The sequence below is a fragment of the Anomaloglossus baeobatrachus genome, chromosome 5 (genome assembly GCF_048569485.1).
Source record: "Anomaloglossus baeobatrachus isolate aAnoBae1 chromosome 5, aAnoBae1.hap1, whole genome shotgun sequence".
In the NCBI taxonomy this organism is placed as follows: Eukaryota; Metazoa; Chordata; class Amphibia; order Anura; family Aromobatidae; genus Anomaloglossus; species Anomaloglossus baeobatrachus.
This window is the reverse complement of record NC_134357.1, coordinates 524,118,853-524,134,695: the sequence shown is the minus strand read 5'-3', so window position 1 is coordinate 524,134,695 and position 15,843 is coordinate 524,118,853. Positions and strand designations below refer to the sequence as shown.

The following is a 15,843-nucleotide window of genomic DNA, read 5'->3' as shown; positions in this document are numbered from 1 at the left end:
CAATAAAGAAACTACATGGCCCATGGTGATCCTAAAATAGCAGAAGCATTTGTACCCCCACCAACTGACTGGGCTTCTAAGTATGTTCTCTGTCTATCTGCCTGGTTAAGAAGTCGCCTTATAAACCAATGACCGATTAAAAAAATCATTGATTTTAATTAATGTAGGGATTGTCACTGACTTTTCCCATTATAATAACCATACTGGGTCTACTTTATTGACCCTTCCTTACTTGCAAGAGATCGCTCGATAGGCAAAGATCCCCCTACTTATCAGAGCATAAGACATAATTGAGCAAGACAGACAGAAATACAAGTACAAACAATTATACACATACATTGTAAGAAAATGTAATAATTCGGCATTATTTACTTAGGTTTTAAGAAAAGGGGGATAATTTTAACTTTTAAATATTTTCACATTTTTAAAAAAATATTTTAATGTAAAAGAAAAAGTTAAAATTTACTTGAACCCGTGATTGTGCGATGATGGGTGATGGCTATATAACAAAGTCTGCATATGTACTCTATGGAGATAGCCCAGCTTCTGAACTGGCTCTATATAACTAGTTTGCACGTCTACTCTGCATAAAAGGCAGACATCAACAAAGTAAAGTGTGATTCACTCAGTACTTTACCAAGAAACATTGATGTAACTGCTAAGGCTACTTTCACACTCGTTTTGCCTTACGTTCAGTGGTCCTGTCGGGGCATCCGTCCGAACCGCCCCTCCCCCACCCTGCAAAACGTGTTTCGGAGTCATGCGCCGACAGGGTCCTTGACTGTAATGGAGTACACTACGTTAGCGTGTGCTCTGTTTTGTACCATTTTTGCACATATACGATTTTTGCAGGCGGACACTCGAACGTAGTCGACTACGTTCGGGTGTCCGCCTGCAGAAAATGTGTATGCATGAAAATGGTACAAAACAAAGCACACGCTAACGTAGTGTGCTCCATTACAGTCAATGGCCCTGTCGGCGCATGCGTCCGAAACACGTTTTGCAGGGTGGGTGGAGGGGCGGTTCGGACGGATGCCCCGACGGGACCACTGGACGTAAGGCAAAACGTAGTATGAAAGGGGCCTAAAAGAGTCGATTGACCATACTAAAATTTGGACCGTACATACTTTGGTTCATGAGATGGGAGAGTGCAATGAACTTCAGTGCCAGCGGCGAGAAACATCCTCACGCTGAGTGGTCTTGACTACTTTTCGGTCCACCGATCATCTCTACTTATTGCGTGCTGGCAGTTTGTGTGGTGCTTGCACTTCACTTCTGCTGAATTCCTACTTCATTTGTTAACTATGTATAGATACAATTTGGAGGAGCGTGTTTTTATTGTGAAAATGTATTGGAAAACTGAGTCCTTTAAAGAAGTGCCAAATTTAGTTTCTAAAGAAGCTTGGACTTCGAAATGTATTCTGTCAGTGGTGAATAAGCTGGAACATACAGGGACATTACTGGGTAAGTATGATCTAGGACATCCGAAAATGCATTTGAAAGGTTGGGTGTATAGTAACAAGCCACAAACATAACAGGCACTCTGAGAGTAAAACAGGCTATGACCCCAGACAACCTGTGGAATACATTCAATAATATGGAACAGCACATGCAGGCATGCTTGGGATGTGAACGCTGGACATTTTAAACACTTGCTTGTAAACATTTGTTTCTCATGAATAGTCCAAATTTCAGTATGATAGATAGTCTTTTTTAGACGTTACAGCAATCTTTCCGGGTATAGTAGTGCGTGAATCACCCTCTATTAAGAATATATTTATTTGTGGACAAAACAGCACAAAATATGGTTATACCCCTGCTCTTGTTATTTTAGCTCTATAATTTTTCGCACATTCTGAGCATGAATATAGCTTCTCTGATGTGTAACAAGATATGATTTTAGCTTAAAACATTTACCACATTCTACACATGGAAATGGCTTCTCACCTGTATGACTTCTCTGATGTGCAATAAGATGTAATTTAGCATTATAACTTTTTCCACATTCAAAACATGTATATGGCTTCTCCCCAGTGTGACTTCTCTGATGTCTAATCAGATTTGATGTTTGGTTAAAACATTTCCCACATTCTGAACAAATAAATGGCTTCTCCCCTGTATGAATTCTTTGATGTGTAGTAAGATCTGATCTCTGGCTAAAACACTTCCCACATTCAGAACATAAATATGGCTTCTCTCCTGTGTGAATTCTTTGATGTTTGACCAGATGTGATTTCTGATTGAAACCTTTTCCACATTCTGGACATAAAAATGGCTTTTCTCCAGTGTGAATTCTTTCATGTGTAATAAGATCTGATTTCTGGTTAAAACATTTCAGACATTGAGAACATGTATATGGCTTCTCGCTTATGTGACTTCTCTGATGTACTTCAAGATCTGATATCTGATTAAAACACTTCCCACACTCTAAACATGAAAATGGTTTCTGCCATGTGTGACGTTTCTCATGTTCAACAAGATGTGATTTCTTTTTAAAACATCTCCTGCATTCAGAACATGAAAATGGTTTCTCCCCTGTGTGAGTTTTTTGATGGTAAACAAGATTTCGTTTACGAGTGTAACATTTGCCACAATCTGAACATGGATATGATTTCTTCCCAGTGTCAGTGGTTTGAAATTCAACATCCCTTCTTTCTTTAAAAGGTTGCGATGGAACAGAATATAAGATCTGTTGAAAAGGATCAGGTGATAGATATTTCCCGGGAATAACTGAGGTTATATCTGGAATAATTTCATATTCTTCATACATATCTTGTGTGATGCCACCATCTTCTTCTTTAAAATCTGAATACATTGTATATTCCTCTGAGTGCTTGATACAGTCACCTATCAAGAATGAAACAGAGTTGTTTTTTGACAAACTATATGGCATGTAACAAAATTTAATTTCCTGCTTAAAGCTGTTAGAGAGTTTTTAGCCTCTGGAAACCTCCCCATACATGCTCTGTTTAGCCATGGTGCATGCGTTTTGAATAGGGAGGAAGGAGGAAGCCGCTACGACACACCTCTGGCATTACTAAATCTCCCTTAAGTACAAAAATATCAAGCATGTTAAAATGTATAAGCCTGATACTTCATTCTTTTTCCCCCAACATAATCTGTCCAGGAAAAGTTGGCCAGATCAACCTAAATCAAAAAATTTGGTGGAAATTACCCTAAGGTGTACAACAACAACAACAGTGGTGCTAAAACAAGTCACAATATTATAGTATACCACAGATCATAGACCTGACTGTTGTCTTCAATTCTTCTTTATATTTTGTCTTTTGAATCATTTATGGTATATTGAATGCTCATTATCAAATTTAGATCTGGCCCTCAGAAATGTCAATGTCAGCTTTAATTTCTAGACTATATTATTTTCGGTTTCTGGATCAGGTTTCTAAAACCATCTGCCAACCAATTAAGAAAAGTGGAAATAGTTAAAAGGGTGGTTCACCCATATTTTTTTATTGTCTAGTTCGATATTATATTGAGAAACAATGTTTCTCTCAAATACCTTATGTTGGCAATAGTGCATGTGAGAGGCGCTATTGCAGACCACTGTTCCCCGCTCTGGTAACGTCACATCAAGTGCCGCATATGTCACATCTCTGCGGCCGGCTGCAGTCTTCCTGACTCACTGGGTTGTGGGCGGTGTTTCACCGCTGTCACAGCACAGCGCGTCTCCTGCTTGAAGCGTTCTGCGAGGAGGGAGCAGATGGGCCGTGACGAGCGGTGAAACACCGCTCACAGCTTAGTGAGTCAGGAAGACTGTAGCCGACCTCAGGGATGTGACATGTGCGGCACTTGACGTGACGTCACCAGAGCGGGGAACAGCGGGTTGCAATAGCGCCTCTCACATGCACTATTGCCAACATAAGGTATTTGAGAGAAACATTGTTTCTCAATATAATATCGAACTAGACAATAAAAAATATGGGTGAACCACCCCTTTAGTTGGTGGTGGGGAGGTAATAGAAGGAAGGCAAGAGTACTATAGCGGATGTAGGAGTATTCAGATTGCATTAACAGATTCCCAATTGTCCAACTTTTCAAGCTTCAAGTTTCAGACATCAAAAAGTACATCAAAAATTAAGTGGACATCTTCAGTCTGAAGGGCTGCAAAAGCACATATATAGCATTGGAATATCATGTATTCTTCATCATTTTGTGGCAAACAATGCGCACTCGGCTTTCTATAAAAGATATCTCAGTGCACATAGGCTGCTATAGTTCTCAGCGCTGTGAGTCCTGTTTACACAGACTGATACACTACTGAGAAAAATAATGTTTTATAATGCATAACAGATCAATTCACCCAATAGACGAGCTTTTTTCTTGATCATTGGTTGATCAGCAGTATGTTTTCATGGTAAAATAATGGTAAAAACAAAAGCTTTTTAACAATGTTCATTCACAGAAATATTGCAGTGAAAATGCAACTTTACCACCAAACTCAATTTCCCAGCTCCACAGCTCCCGCTCTGACTGTCTCTTTCATACTAGAAATGAGAACGTCATGAACACCAGTCACCTGACTACTTAGCCCACAACTTGAGACAGACAGTAGCAGCACTGGAGTGGGAGCCATTTTTGGTGCAAAGTAAGGCATGGCATGTTTTTTTTTACTTTTAACAGGAAGGCTTTGCTCTGCTAACGTAATAAAAAAAAAAGTTGAAAACCCCTTTGAAAGGATTGTTTCATCAGAAAATGACCACCTGCTTTTAACAAGTTTTTAAGTTAATTTTTTTTTTTCAATATCATAATCTCTTTAAAAATAAAAATGTAAAATTTGGCAATTGTCACACTGACCACTGGGGCTATTTTAGATTCCTATTTCCTGTTGCTCGAGGATATCCACACTTAAATTAGAAAACCATAAGCACTGACTCTGATTCTGTATTGAATGTGATGACTCGGTGTCTGACCACTTAAGTGGGAAGTGAACTATTCTTAATTAGGCCAGATGTATGGTTCCTTTCATTGGAAAATCAAGAGAAGTTACCCATTGTATCATGTGAGACTGATGGTAGCGCTATTATCTGTTAAGTGCGGATTGTATGTTAAATGTGTAGTGCCTCAGCCCCTTTGACTTCATAATTCAAAGGAAAATTATGCAGGCAGATTGAAGTAATGAGAAAGCAGCCATCTCCTACCAATCCTGTATGACACAATACCCTAAAATTAGAAATGAGGGGTATAAAAGGGGCATTGCTTCCATCACCAGGTTGATATTCTATTGGTCTTCAGCCTAGGATTTACGGTTGCAGCTGGAAGATCACAGGACTGCTTCAAAACTCATTCATATTCAACAGGACTGCCACCTTGGATCGCCTCACTACATATTTTTCTGTGCTCGGTCAGCCTCCTAAGCTTTACTACTATCTCCTCTAAGTTGGTGTCCCTTAAAAGCGGGGTGCTGCTGACTGGGACAGTTGGCCATGGAAGCCCTGAAGATCCTAATCCCTGGTGGCTCAGCAGAAGGGTGAGACTCTGTCGCTTGTAACATTTTGTGTACTTGCTGGGAATGTATGATATATTTTTGCCTGTTAGTGAACCAAAAGTCATACCAATGTGTGGGTCCCTCACCATTTGTTGTCTGAGTAATGTTTTGCCCATGGGGGAAGAAGAGTGAGTATTTAGTGGGATGAGCCCTGGTCCATGCAGACTTTCTGGAAACAGCCAGGCCTGCGGACCAGAGCACTCACTAACCCTCATGTCTGTTTCTGCAAACCTCTTGGATATTACATAACAGTACAACCAAGTAGAGACATTGACTGTCCACCATCTGCAATGGAGTTCATACACGCATGGGAGGCCTTACCCAATACTGACTCACATTATTTCTGATGATTATCGCATTCACACAAAATGGATCAGCCTGTAAATTTTTACTTTGACTTTCAGGGTGATTTGGAATCCAACCCTCAGTTAAGTCGATGATTTTGGTATCTATTGACCATTGTGCTGCTCTGTACGTCAGAACACCCACTAACCCTCATGTCTCCACAATCAGCATTAAGGGAGAAAAGGAAATCAGCTGTGATATCACGTATTCTAAGTGGTGTATATCAGCCTTGTCTGTGATGATAATTAGACTTCTGAAAATTCTTAGCACTTGAACAAGTGAATACTAAGAATTTGGAAATAATATAATATATCCTAAAAGGAAACTTTAAAATAAATTTCATAATAAAACATATTTCTCAATCCAGCTCAAAAGGAAGTATTCCATTTGGCGGAGACCAATTTGCTTTAGCAGGACACCAATACAAAACCGTTTCATTATTAGAGTCCTAGCAGTCCACACAAAAGGATAATATGTATGTTACAAAACTTAGGGAAATATTTTTACATAACACAATTTGTCAGATATTTTGGAGTCAGTGGAGGATGGATGTTTTTGAAAAATGGCCATTCCAGAAGCTTTGCTTCACTCCAAGTGTGTATATAGTAATCTCCATTACCTGGTGATGTGAGGGGCTCGGGAACCTCCATTATGACGTCCTTGTACAGATCTTTATGTTCATCTAAATATTCCCACTCCTCCATGGACAAAAAGATGGCGACATCCTGACACCTTATAGGAACCTGTCACATACAATAATACTGTCATTACCCCAATCCCTTCATAGCGGTACTGTATAATGTCCCAGCATTCCCAGCAGTGTCACCTCTCCAGTCAGCAGCTCAATCATCCTGTAGGTAAGTTCTAAGATCTTCTGATCATCGATGTCCTCATGTATCAGGGGGTGAGGTGGAGGCCCCGTGATTGGGCTCCATGATGTTCCCCATCTCTCAGACACAGGGTACTGACAGTGCTCACTAGAGGTCTTCTTCACTACTGTGTAATCCTGGTTATGGAGAGACACATTAATAAATCTCACTACAGACATTTCCAGAATCCTCACCTCTCCAGTTCTGTCCATCTGTTATTCCCATAGATAAGAATGATGTAACGTGACGTCATTAGAATCTCTCACCTCTCCAGTAAGTCGGAAGAGGATCTCTAGGGTGAGGTGTAATATCCTCTCCGCCATCTCATCTCTGTCCATATACATCCTTGATGGGTTTATCAGGGGAATTCTCTTATATGGAAGATCTCGCAGAGAGGATTCAAATATTATAGAAACCTGAATAGGAAAAAGATGGGCCACAGATTGTTGATGATATAGAAGGGTTGATATGTTTCTCTGTTCTATATCTTGTTTAGCATTAACTAGTCCTTTAGTCTCACTGTTAAGGTTTCATATTTAATCTAAGATTTTCTTATTACATATACAGTGTTAAGAGAAAACTGTGCTATGGGTAGTACACTGGAAAGTATGGTAAATAAAAGTTATAGTAACCTCTTTCTGATAAGGGTGCGGCTGGTGGAACTTGCAAATGGGAACTTTGCATGCAGTGGTACTTTTGTCTCTAAAATGGTATAAGAAAACTCCCTACAGGGGAATACACAGAATTGTTTTTGATTAATTACTCATGTCTAAAAAGGCCTAGTCCCACAATTTTGCCTCACTGGTCATCCCATAGTTTGACTTTGGGTAAGAACAAAACATCTACAACAGTTTTTGGCGCCCAATGTGGGAACATGATGTACAGTGGATTCCGGAGAAAGTGAAACTTCCAGCTACAGCACAGTAATAATCCTTACATTCTTTTCACTCACTATGATTTCTCTGGATTTGTAAGGTTGTAAACAGGGTCCAAAAACTAACATCACCTGTGAATTGGACGAATTTTATGTATGTCTGCATGAGAGTTAAATAACAGAGTAATAGGATAATCTGTCTATTATCTAGTTACGTAGTACAGAGTTGAGGAGGTGTATGTTCGATTCTATTCCTGTGGCCATCTCGGATGAGCAGTACACTGTCCTAGGGCTGTCTATATGTAATAACATGGAGGTTCCAGTCACATCTTTACAATTTCTCTACAATTCTGATCATTCTAGATGCTTTTTGGGAGACCCAGTAGAAAGATTTAAAAAGGAACCTGTCACCATTATTTTCACCATTAAACTAAAAGTCTCACCTTCTGCAGCTCCTGGGCTGCATTATATGAAGGAGCACCTTGTTCCCTGACTCCCCTTGCAGACCCCAAAATAACTTTATGAAACATGATCGCCACGTATGCTAATTATCTGTGTGGCTCAGATGGGCGTCCTCTTTTTCGGCTCCTGTCACCCCTCCTGCCGCTTTTCGCCGTCCTCCTTTCTTGATTGACGGGATGACGTCTCAGTCATCATCCTCGTTGCACTTTCAAATCTCGTGCCTATGCAATCATGTCGGCTCGCACAGGAAACATAGCTGCCCTCGCTCGCACTGGTGAGCTAAATGTGCAGGCGCGCGATTATGGTCGGCGCTATACATGACCTCGCCAGTGTTATCCTCGTACTCGACCTAATCCTCGCGCCTGCGCATTTAGCTCACCGGTGCACGCGAGGGCAGCTATGTTTTCTGCTCTGCCCGTTATATGGCAGAGCGAACTGCGCCTGCACGGGCCGACATGACTGCACAGGTGCGAGACTTGAAAGAGCAACGAGGATGATGACGGAGGCGTCATCACATCAATCAAGAAAGGAGGACGGCAAACAGCGGCAGGAGGGGGAACAGAAGCCGAAAAAGAGGATGCCCATCTGAGCCACACAGGTACTTAGCATACGTGGTGGTCATGTTTTATAAAGTTATTTTTGGGGTCTGCAAGGGGAGTCAGGGAACAAGGTACACCTCCATAGAATGCAGCCCAGGAGCTGCGGAAGGTGAGACTTTTAGTTTAATAGTGAAAAAACTGGTGACAGGTTCCCTTTAAGAGATAACCTAGTTTGTTTGGATAACATTAGTTAGTTTTGGGCAATGGTTAAAAAGCTACTTAGAGGACACATAATTCAGTTATTAGACAAAAAAAAGAAAATATTTTCCATTACACGGACCCCACCTTTAAAACCTCCACAAATCCTAGAGAAACATTAATATTTGAGGAAATCCAGTAACAAAAGAACGTTATCTGTAAACTAAGAAAGCCCTTCATTTTGTCCTCCATGAGGAAGCTGCCATCCAGTTAGCATACCAGAAGAATATGCATTTCCATTGGGGTAATAAGCAAGGTAGCTTACTAGCTTCTCTGAACAGGTCCCGTGTGAAAATTCCAGTTATTTATTCTCTGGCACATTGTATTACCTTGAATTGTAGATAGGTCAGGTTTTTCCAATCTTATTTTGCAGATCTTTCATTTCAGTGTCTGGAGGCCAACACTATGCCTGATTGTATGTCACGGGTATGACATGATAACCAGGAGTAGGGGCACCTAGACTGGCCCTCAGACTAGGGGCCCTAAACACTTATTCCAGAGGTATGCCAAAGGGTGGTGAGGTCTGGCCCGCCAGTGCAGCCCTAACTCCTGAGTAGACCTAGTCTAACACTCCCGGGGAGGGCTGGGACAGGAGTAAAGAATTCTACAAATACCGACAGACACTGGAAAACCAAGACTCAAACTCACTGCAAGCACACACAAGGGAAAAGACAATAAAGTACAGGGCAAAAAAAAAAACAAGGATATATCCACAGGACATTAAATTGCATACAACAGTTCACCAACAACTGGATCACCACTCTCAAAGACCGATATCGCGGTAGCAGAGCTAGAGCTAAGTTCCACCATTTTTTTTGTAGCGGAGGCGGCTGTGATAGGACGTCAGAAATCTGTGACTACAGCAGCATTTCACCAGCCAGCAGGAATTACCGTATTTTTCGCTTTATAAGACACACCTGATTATAAGACGCACCCTCAAATTTGGTGAAGGAAAAGAGAATTTTTTTTTTAATGTTAAATGGGGTCCATCTTATAATGCCAGTGTCCATCTAACAAATCATATAGGGTATATGTCCCTCATAGCCCTCCATCCTAAAATTAGCCCCCCTTAATCTGGATATGGCCCCCTTATATTGAATATAGCCCCCTTGTACTGGGACACGTCCACCTGTGCTGCCCATGGCCCCTATAGATGGCACACCTCCCCTGTGTTTGATATGGCCCCCATGTGTGCTGCCCATTGCCCCCATAGATGGCACACCTCCCCTGTGTTTGATATGGCCCCCATGTGTGCTGCCCATGGCCCCTATAGATGGCACACCTCCCCTGTGTTAGATATGGCCCCCATGTGTGCTGCCCATGGCCCCTATAGATGGCACACCTCCCCTGTGTTAGATATGGCCCCCATGTGTGCTGCTCACGGCTACTATAGATGGAACATCTCCGCCGTGTTAGATATGGCCCCCATGCTGCTGCCCATAATAAAATAAAACACTTTCCTTACCTTCTCAGCGCTGTCCCTCCTCTGTTTCCCTCCTCGCAGTTGAGCTCAGAGTCCTCCCTCCTCCACTTCCTGGTTCTTGCTGCCGGTCATGTGATCGGCATGGCAGAGTGATATCATCTCTGCGTGCCTTATCACAGACAGCAGCAGCAGGAGACCGGGAGATCAACGCTGGAGGTAAGCAAAGCTTTTTTTATTTTACTATGGGCAGCAGCATGGGGGCCATATCTAACACAGGGGGGGATCATGTGCGATCAAAGGAGGGCGCAGGCAGATATAATATGCCCCGCTGCCCCAGCCCCTCAGCGTGATGCGGTTTCAGCACCACGCTGCTGATGGACAGCGGCTGTGCATATTATATGAGCGGGAGCAGGAGAACTAGCACCCGCAGCTGTCACCTGCCCCCAGCACCGCTCCAGAGCGGACCCTGCAGTATATATATATATATATATATATATATATATATATATATATATATATATATATATATATATATATATATGTACACACCCTCCCCTGTATATTCGGTTTATAAGACGCACCCCCTACTTTCCCCCAAAATTTGGGGGAACAAAAGTGCGTCTTATAAAGCGAAAAATATGGTAAATCCTGCTAAACTGATGACCAGAGAGCACTAAACAGTCAACACCTGACTGGCTGAGCAACTAAGAAACATCAGGTTGCCTGCCAGACTCTGCAATGTGAAAAAAGTCTGGAGTCACCATGACACCTAGTGAGAGAGGGGCAGAACACTGCATGACATTGTGTTAATAAAGCCTACCTCCGTTGTCCAAGCCAACTAAGAACCCCTTAATTTTTTAGTTTTGTTGACCAACTTCTATTCTTAGTGTTGACTTTAAATTCCGAACTAATGGTGACCCGACTTCAATCTTTTCTCCATACAAGAATAATGTACTCTCAGATTGGGATTGTCCATAGACGCTCTATCACCCACATCTGATCTATGATTGGGACATGTTACAGATAGCTCATAAAAAAAGAAGTGAAAAGTGCCTGTCTTTATACTGATGGGGCTTTTGATAGTCTCTTGGCCATAGCTAATCAAAAGTCTAAAATTCAGGTTTTTTTGGAAACACTTTTATAAAATTCATACAAATACTTTTATACCCCAAAAAGACAAAAGTATTCTAGGCGTTATACCTTAAAATTATATTTGCAAGTTTTCAAAGCACGGAGGCTCCTTCTTCAGACAGGTTTACAAATAAGTTACATTTTAGAGATGTTACAACAGGACATGTGTAAGGGGTCGATGAAGGGATGCCTCCCAAAGATATGCCAAGGTTAAAAAATATGTTTTTGTTACAAATGGAGAGGTGGTGCTTTATGGGGCATAATAATATTTACCTTAATTTTTCTGGCTAACATGGGACCACAATATAATTTTTTATTGTACATCATAAAATTCATACGCATTGTATTATCTGTTTGGAATCAATTTCTACTATAAGGATCAATGTCATGCAGTCCAAATCATTTGCCATTTCCAGGACCACAAGGCAAGGCTGTCTCCTTTCATTGCTATTGTATAACTGTATTTTTTGGATTATAAGACGCACTTTTCCTCCCAAAAATTTGGGAGGAAAATGAGGGGTGCGTCTTAAAATCCGAATGTAGCTTAGCGGGGGAAGGTGGTGGAGAGAGGTCACTGGAGGCAGAACAATGCTGTGCTGCTCTGTGCGGCCACCCGGCGAGGCTCTGAGCGGCTGCCCGATGCTGCTGTGTGCTGGTGCTCAAGATGTCAGCGGTAAGTTCTTCACATAATGGCGCCAAGAGTCGGCGCGTGTGCAAATGGAGCTCTTAGCTCAAGCTCTAATCTGCACAAGTAAAAACTCTGGCCATTTCTTTGAAGCCTACACCGCAGACATCTTCAGAATGGTCAGTGCCTGCAGTGAGCACCAGCACACAGCACCGCCGGCCACCCCAGCACACAGCACTGCCGGACACCCTAACACACAGCACCGCAAGCCACCCCAGCACAGCTCCGCAGTGAGCATTTGGGCCCCCCTCTGCATCACCCACAGCATCGACCTGCTCCACCACCGCTGCTGCCCCCCTCTGATGAGACACCACCGGATTATAAAACAGACCCTAGATTTATAGCTTTTTAACCTTTTTTAGCTCTAAATTTGCGACACGGTGGCTCAGTGGTTAGCACTGCAGTCTTGCAGCGCTGGGGTCCTGGGTTCAAATCCCACCAAGGACACCATCTGCAAGGAGTTTGTATGTTCTCCCCGTGTTTGCGTGGGTTTCCTCCCACACTCCAAAGTCATACAGATAGGGACTCTAGATTGTGACCCCCAATGGGGACAGTGTTGCCAATGTATGTAAAGCGCTGTGGAATTAATAGCGCTATATAAATGAATAAAATTATTGATTATTGTCTTATAATCCCGTGCGTCTTATAAAATGAAAAATACGGTAGTTTTTAATCCATTACACAGGTTTGTATTCTTCCACGTCTCTCTGTTTTTAGTTTCTATATTAAAGCATTGGAGATCATTTTAGCTGAACAGTCGATCATTGTCTTCACCTCTTTATAAGTTTTACCCTCTACAATTAACTTTTTCTTTTAATCCAATTAGTTTTTATTGAAAACACGGCAGATACAAACTCATACATGGTAATTTAAGAGAACAATTGTCAACTGCCCGCACATGAGGGCTCCATACATTAATATACTCCGAGACAATCCAGTTACAATTCCTCTGCCTTACACTTTAACCACACAACAACATGGGGAGGGAGGAGAGGGGAGGAAAGATGGGGACTTCATTCAAGTAAGGGGGAACAAGAACAAAGTGGGAGGGGAAGAAGGTAGGGTTGGGGGGGAAGTGGGGGGGGTTAGTAGGGGTACAGGGTTAGATGCCTGCCTACATTACCAACCCCAGTCCACCAGCCGGGGCCATCAACTCCTCCTAGATTTCTCTCATAAACTGCTGCCTCAGTCAGGGTCTCAATGCTTTAGCCCCCTGGCTAGCCGAGCCGGGGCTATAATTCCATCGGCTCTATCTCAACTAGGTGCTCTTTGCCCGGGGAATAGTTGTGTAATAGGTGTTGCATGGCTGGATGACAGCCAGGGTTCCCATATTGTAAGAATTCTAGTTTTTTGTTTTAGGGAGTGGGCAAGGCAGTATTCATATTGGCATTGTTGGTCGATCCTACTATATAACTCTGCTCCAGAGGGAGCTTCAGTGGCCTTCCACGAATGGCTCAAACACTGTCTGGCAGCTATTAGAATTTGCACAATCAGTCCCCTAAAATTCTGCGGGTACGAGTCTATGCCCAAATTCAGAACTGCCAGCCCTGGGTTGGGGTTGGTGTGCACACCTGTTATTTCACTAATGAGTCTGAAAACTGCTATCCAAAAAGGTTGGACCCTCGGACAGTGCCACCAACAGTGTCCCAGTGATCCCCTCTGGAGGCAGCCCTTCCAACAGAGCGGTGAGTAGTTGGGAATGTAATGCACCAATTTTGCCGGCGTATGGTACCAACGTAGATGCACCTTTTTCAGCTGTTCCAAATGGTTAATGCATTTTGAGGATCTTTGCACCCACTGCGTCGCAGTATGCCACGCCGAGGGGGAGGTGTTAATGCCTAAATCTGATTCCCATTTAGTCATGTATGGGAGCTTTTGCTCGTCAGAGGGGTTGTTCAACCATTTGTAGGTTAAAGAGATTCCCGGTTGCCTCATTAGTTTTTTAAACAATAGTGCCTTAACAGTGGGTAAGGTCGGGTTTGATCCCGGGGGGAATTTTGTGCTTAGAAAATGGCGAATCTGCAGGTGTTGATAAAAACACCCCTTTAGGGAGGGGTGCTCCCGAAGTATATCGTTGAAGGGCCTAATCTCTTCACCATCGTAAAAGTCCGCCAAAACTCCAAAACCCGCTGCTTCCCATCTACTCAAATTTGTATATGGAATGTGGGATTCTATTGCTCTGAGCGAAATTTCTGACAGCGGGACCTGGATCTTAGGGATCATCTCACTGCGCCATATGGCTATCGATGCTGTCATAGTAGGGAGACACAGGGTGGACCTAGTACGTTTTAGATATTCCACCTCCATCAGTTTCCTCGTCGAACCCTGGTCTGTCAGAGAGTTCTCAAGTTGAACCCACCTATGGGAGCTCTCCGTGTTCCACCATTCTTTGAGTGATTCTATAAGAGAAGCTTTATAATAGGCCATCACATTAGGCGTACCCAGACCTCCCATTCCATATGGCAGATGCATAATCTTACTAGCAACTCTAGCTCTTTTATTACCCCAAATAAACTTATTGGTCATCGACTGCAGTTTTATCAAATATCTATATGGAATTTTAAGAGGGAGACACCTAAACATATACAGCAGCTTAGGAAGGAACGTCATCTTAAAGGATTGAATTCTCGCCATCCAAGATAGCGACAACTTCTCATACCTGCCTAGAGCCTGACCCAAGTTTTTGAGTAGGTGATCGAGATTGGATCTGATGAGGGAATGGGTTGGTGTCAAACGGATACCTAGATAAGGGATACTGTCTTCGCACCACTGGAAAGGAAAGGCTGCCTCCAAAATCCTTCTGGACCTTGCGGGTACATTAAATGGTAGTACTAAGGACTTAGTGGCATTCAATTTGTAATAAGACACCTCAGAAAAGGTCGACAGGGTGGACATCACTGCTGGAAAGGAATATTCAAGGTTAGTACATGATATTATTACATCATCCGCATATAGACCCAATTTATGTTCATGCTCCCCTACCCTTATACCAGTTATGTTCGGGTTCACCCTAATTGCCTCCGCCAGAGGTTGCACCACCAGAGCAAAAACAATAGGGGACAGCGGGCACCCCTGGCGGGTGCCATTGGTTATAGAAAATTTTAATGAGCGAAAACCCGAGGCTAGAACTGAAGCATTTGGGTGAGAGTACAAGGCCAAAACAGATGACTTAATTCTTCCTTCAAAACCAAATTTCATAAGCACTCTTTCCAGATATCCCCAGTGCACCCTATCAAAGGCCTTTTCGGCGTCGAGTGACAAGAATACACCAGGGACACCCGACTTCTCCATCACCCCAATTAAATCCAGCATTCGCCTGGTGCCATCTTTGGATTGCCTGCCCGCCACAAAACCCACCTGATCCGGGGCTACCAAGGAGGGGATTATTTTATGGAGTCTGGTGGCTACCATTTTTGAGTAAATTTTTAAATCACAGTTGAGCAATGAAATTGGTCTGAAATTCCCAGGGGTATCTGCCGTTTTCCCCGGTTTGGGTAGTGTAGTGATAACTGCTTCTAGGTTCTCTGAGGAAATAGTCCCGGCCGTTTGCCACAAATTAAAGGTCTTTAGTAAAAAAGGGGCTAGAATAGAGGCAAATTGCTGATAATATTCATAGGGAAGCCCATCCGGGCCTGGGGCTGAGTTTCGTTTAGAAGCTCTAATGGTGTCCAAAATTTCCTGTATAGTAAAGGGAAGATTTAAAGATTCTAATTGCCGGTCTGAGACCCGAGGCAATTCCAGACCGTCCAAA

At 42.7% G+C, this 15,843-nt stretch overlaps 1 protein-coding gene across 1 annotated transcript in view; it reads right to left on the bottom strand.

The window, feature by feature from the left end:
• Positions 1-1,088: 1,088 nt before the first annotated feature.
• The window catches only part of LOC142312886 (uncharacterized), a 106,774-nt gene continuing 92,019 nt past the window's right edge, over positions 1,089-15,843 (bottom strand). The window contains 4 exon segments of the mRNA XM_075351871.1: positions 1,089-2,847; positions 6,471-6,594; positions 6,678-6,857; positions 6,987-7,136. Of these exon segments, the coding sequence (XP_075207986.1) occupies positions 1,826-2,847; positions 6,471-6,594; positions 6,678-6,857; positions 6,987-7,136 (1,476 nt within the window). The 3' untranslated portion in view covers positions 1,089-1,825.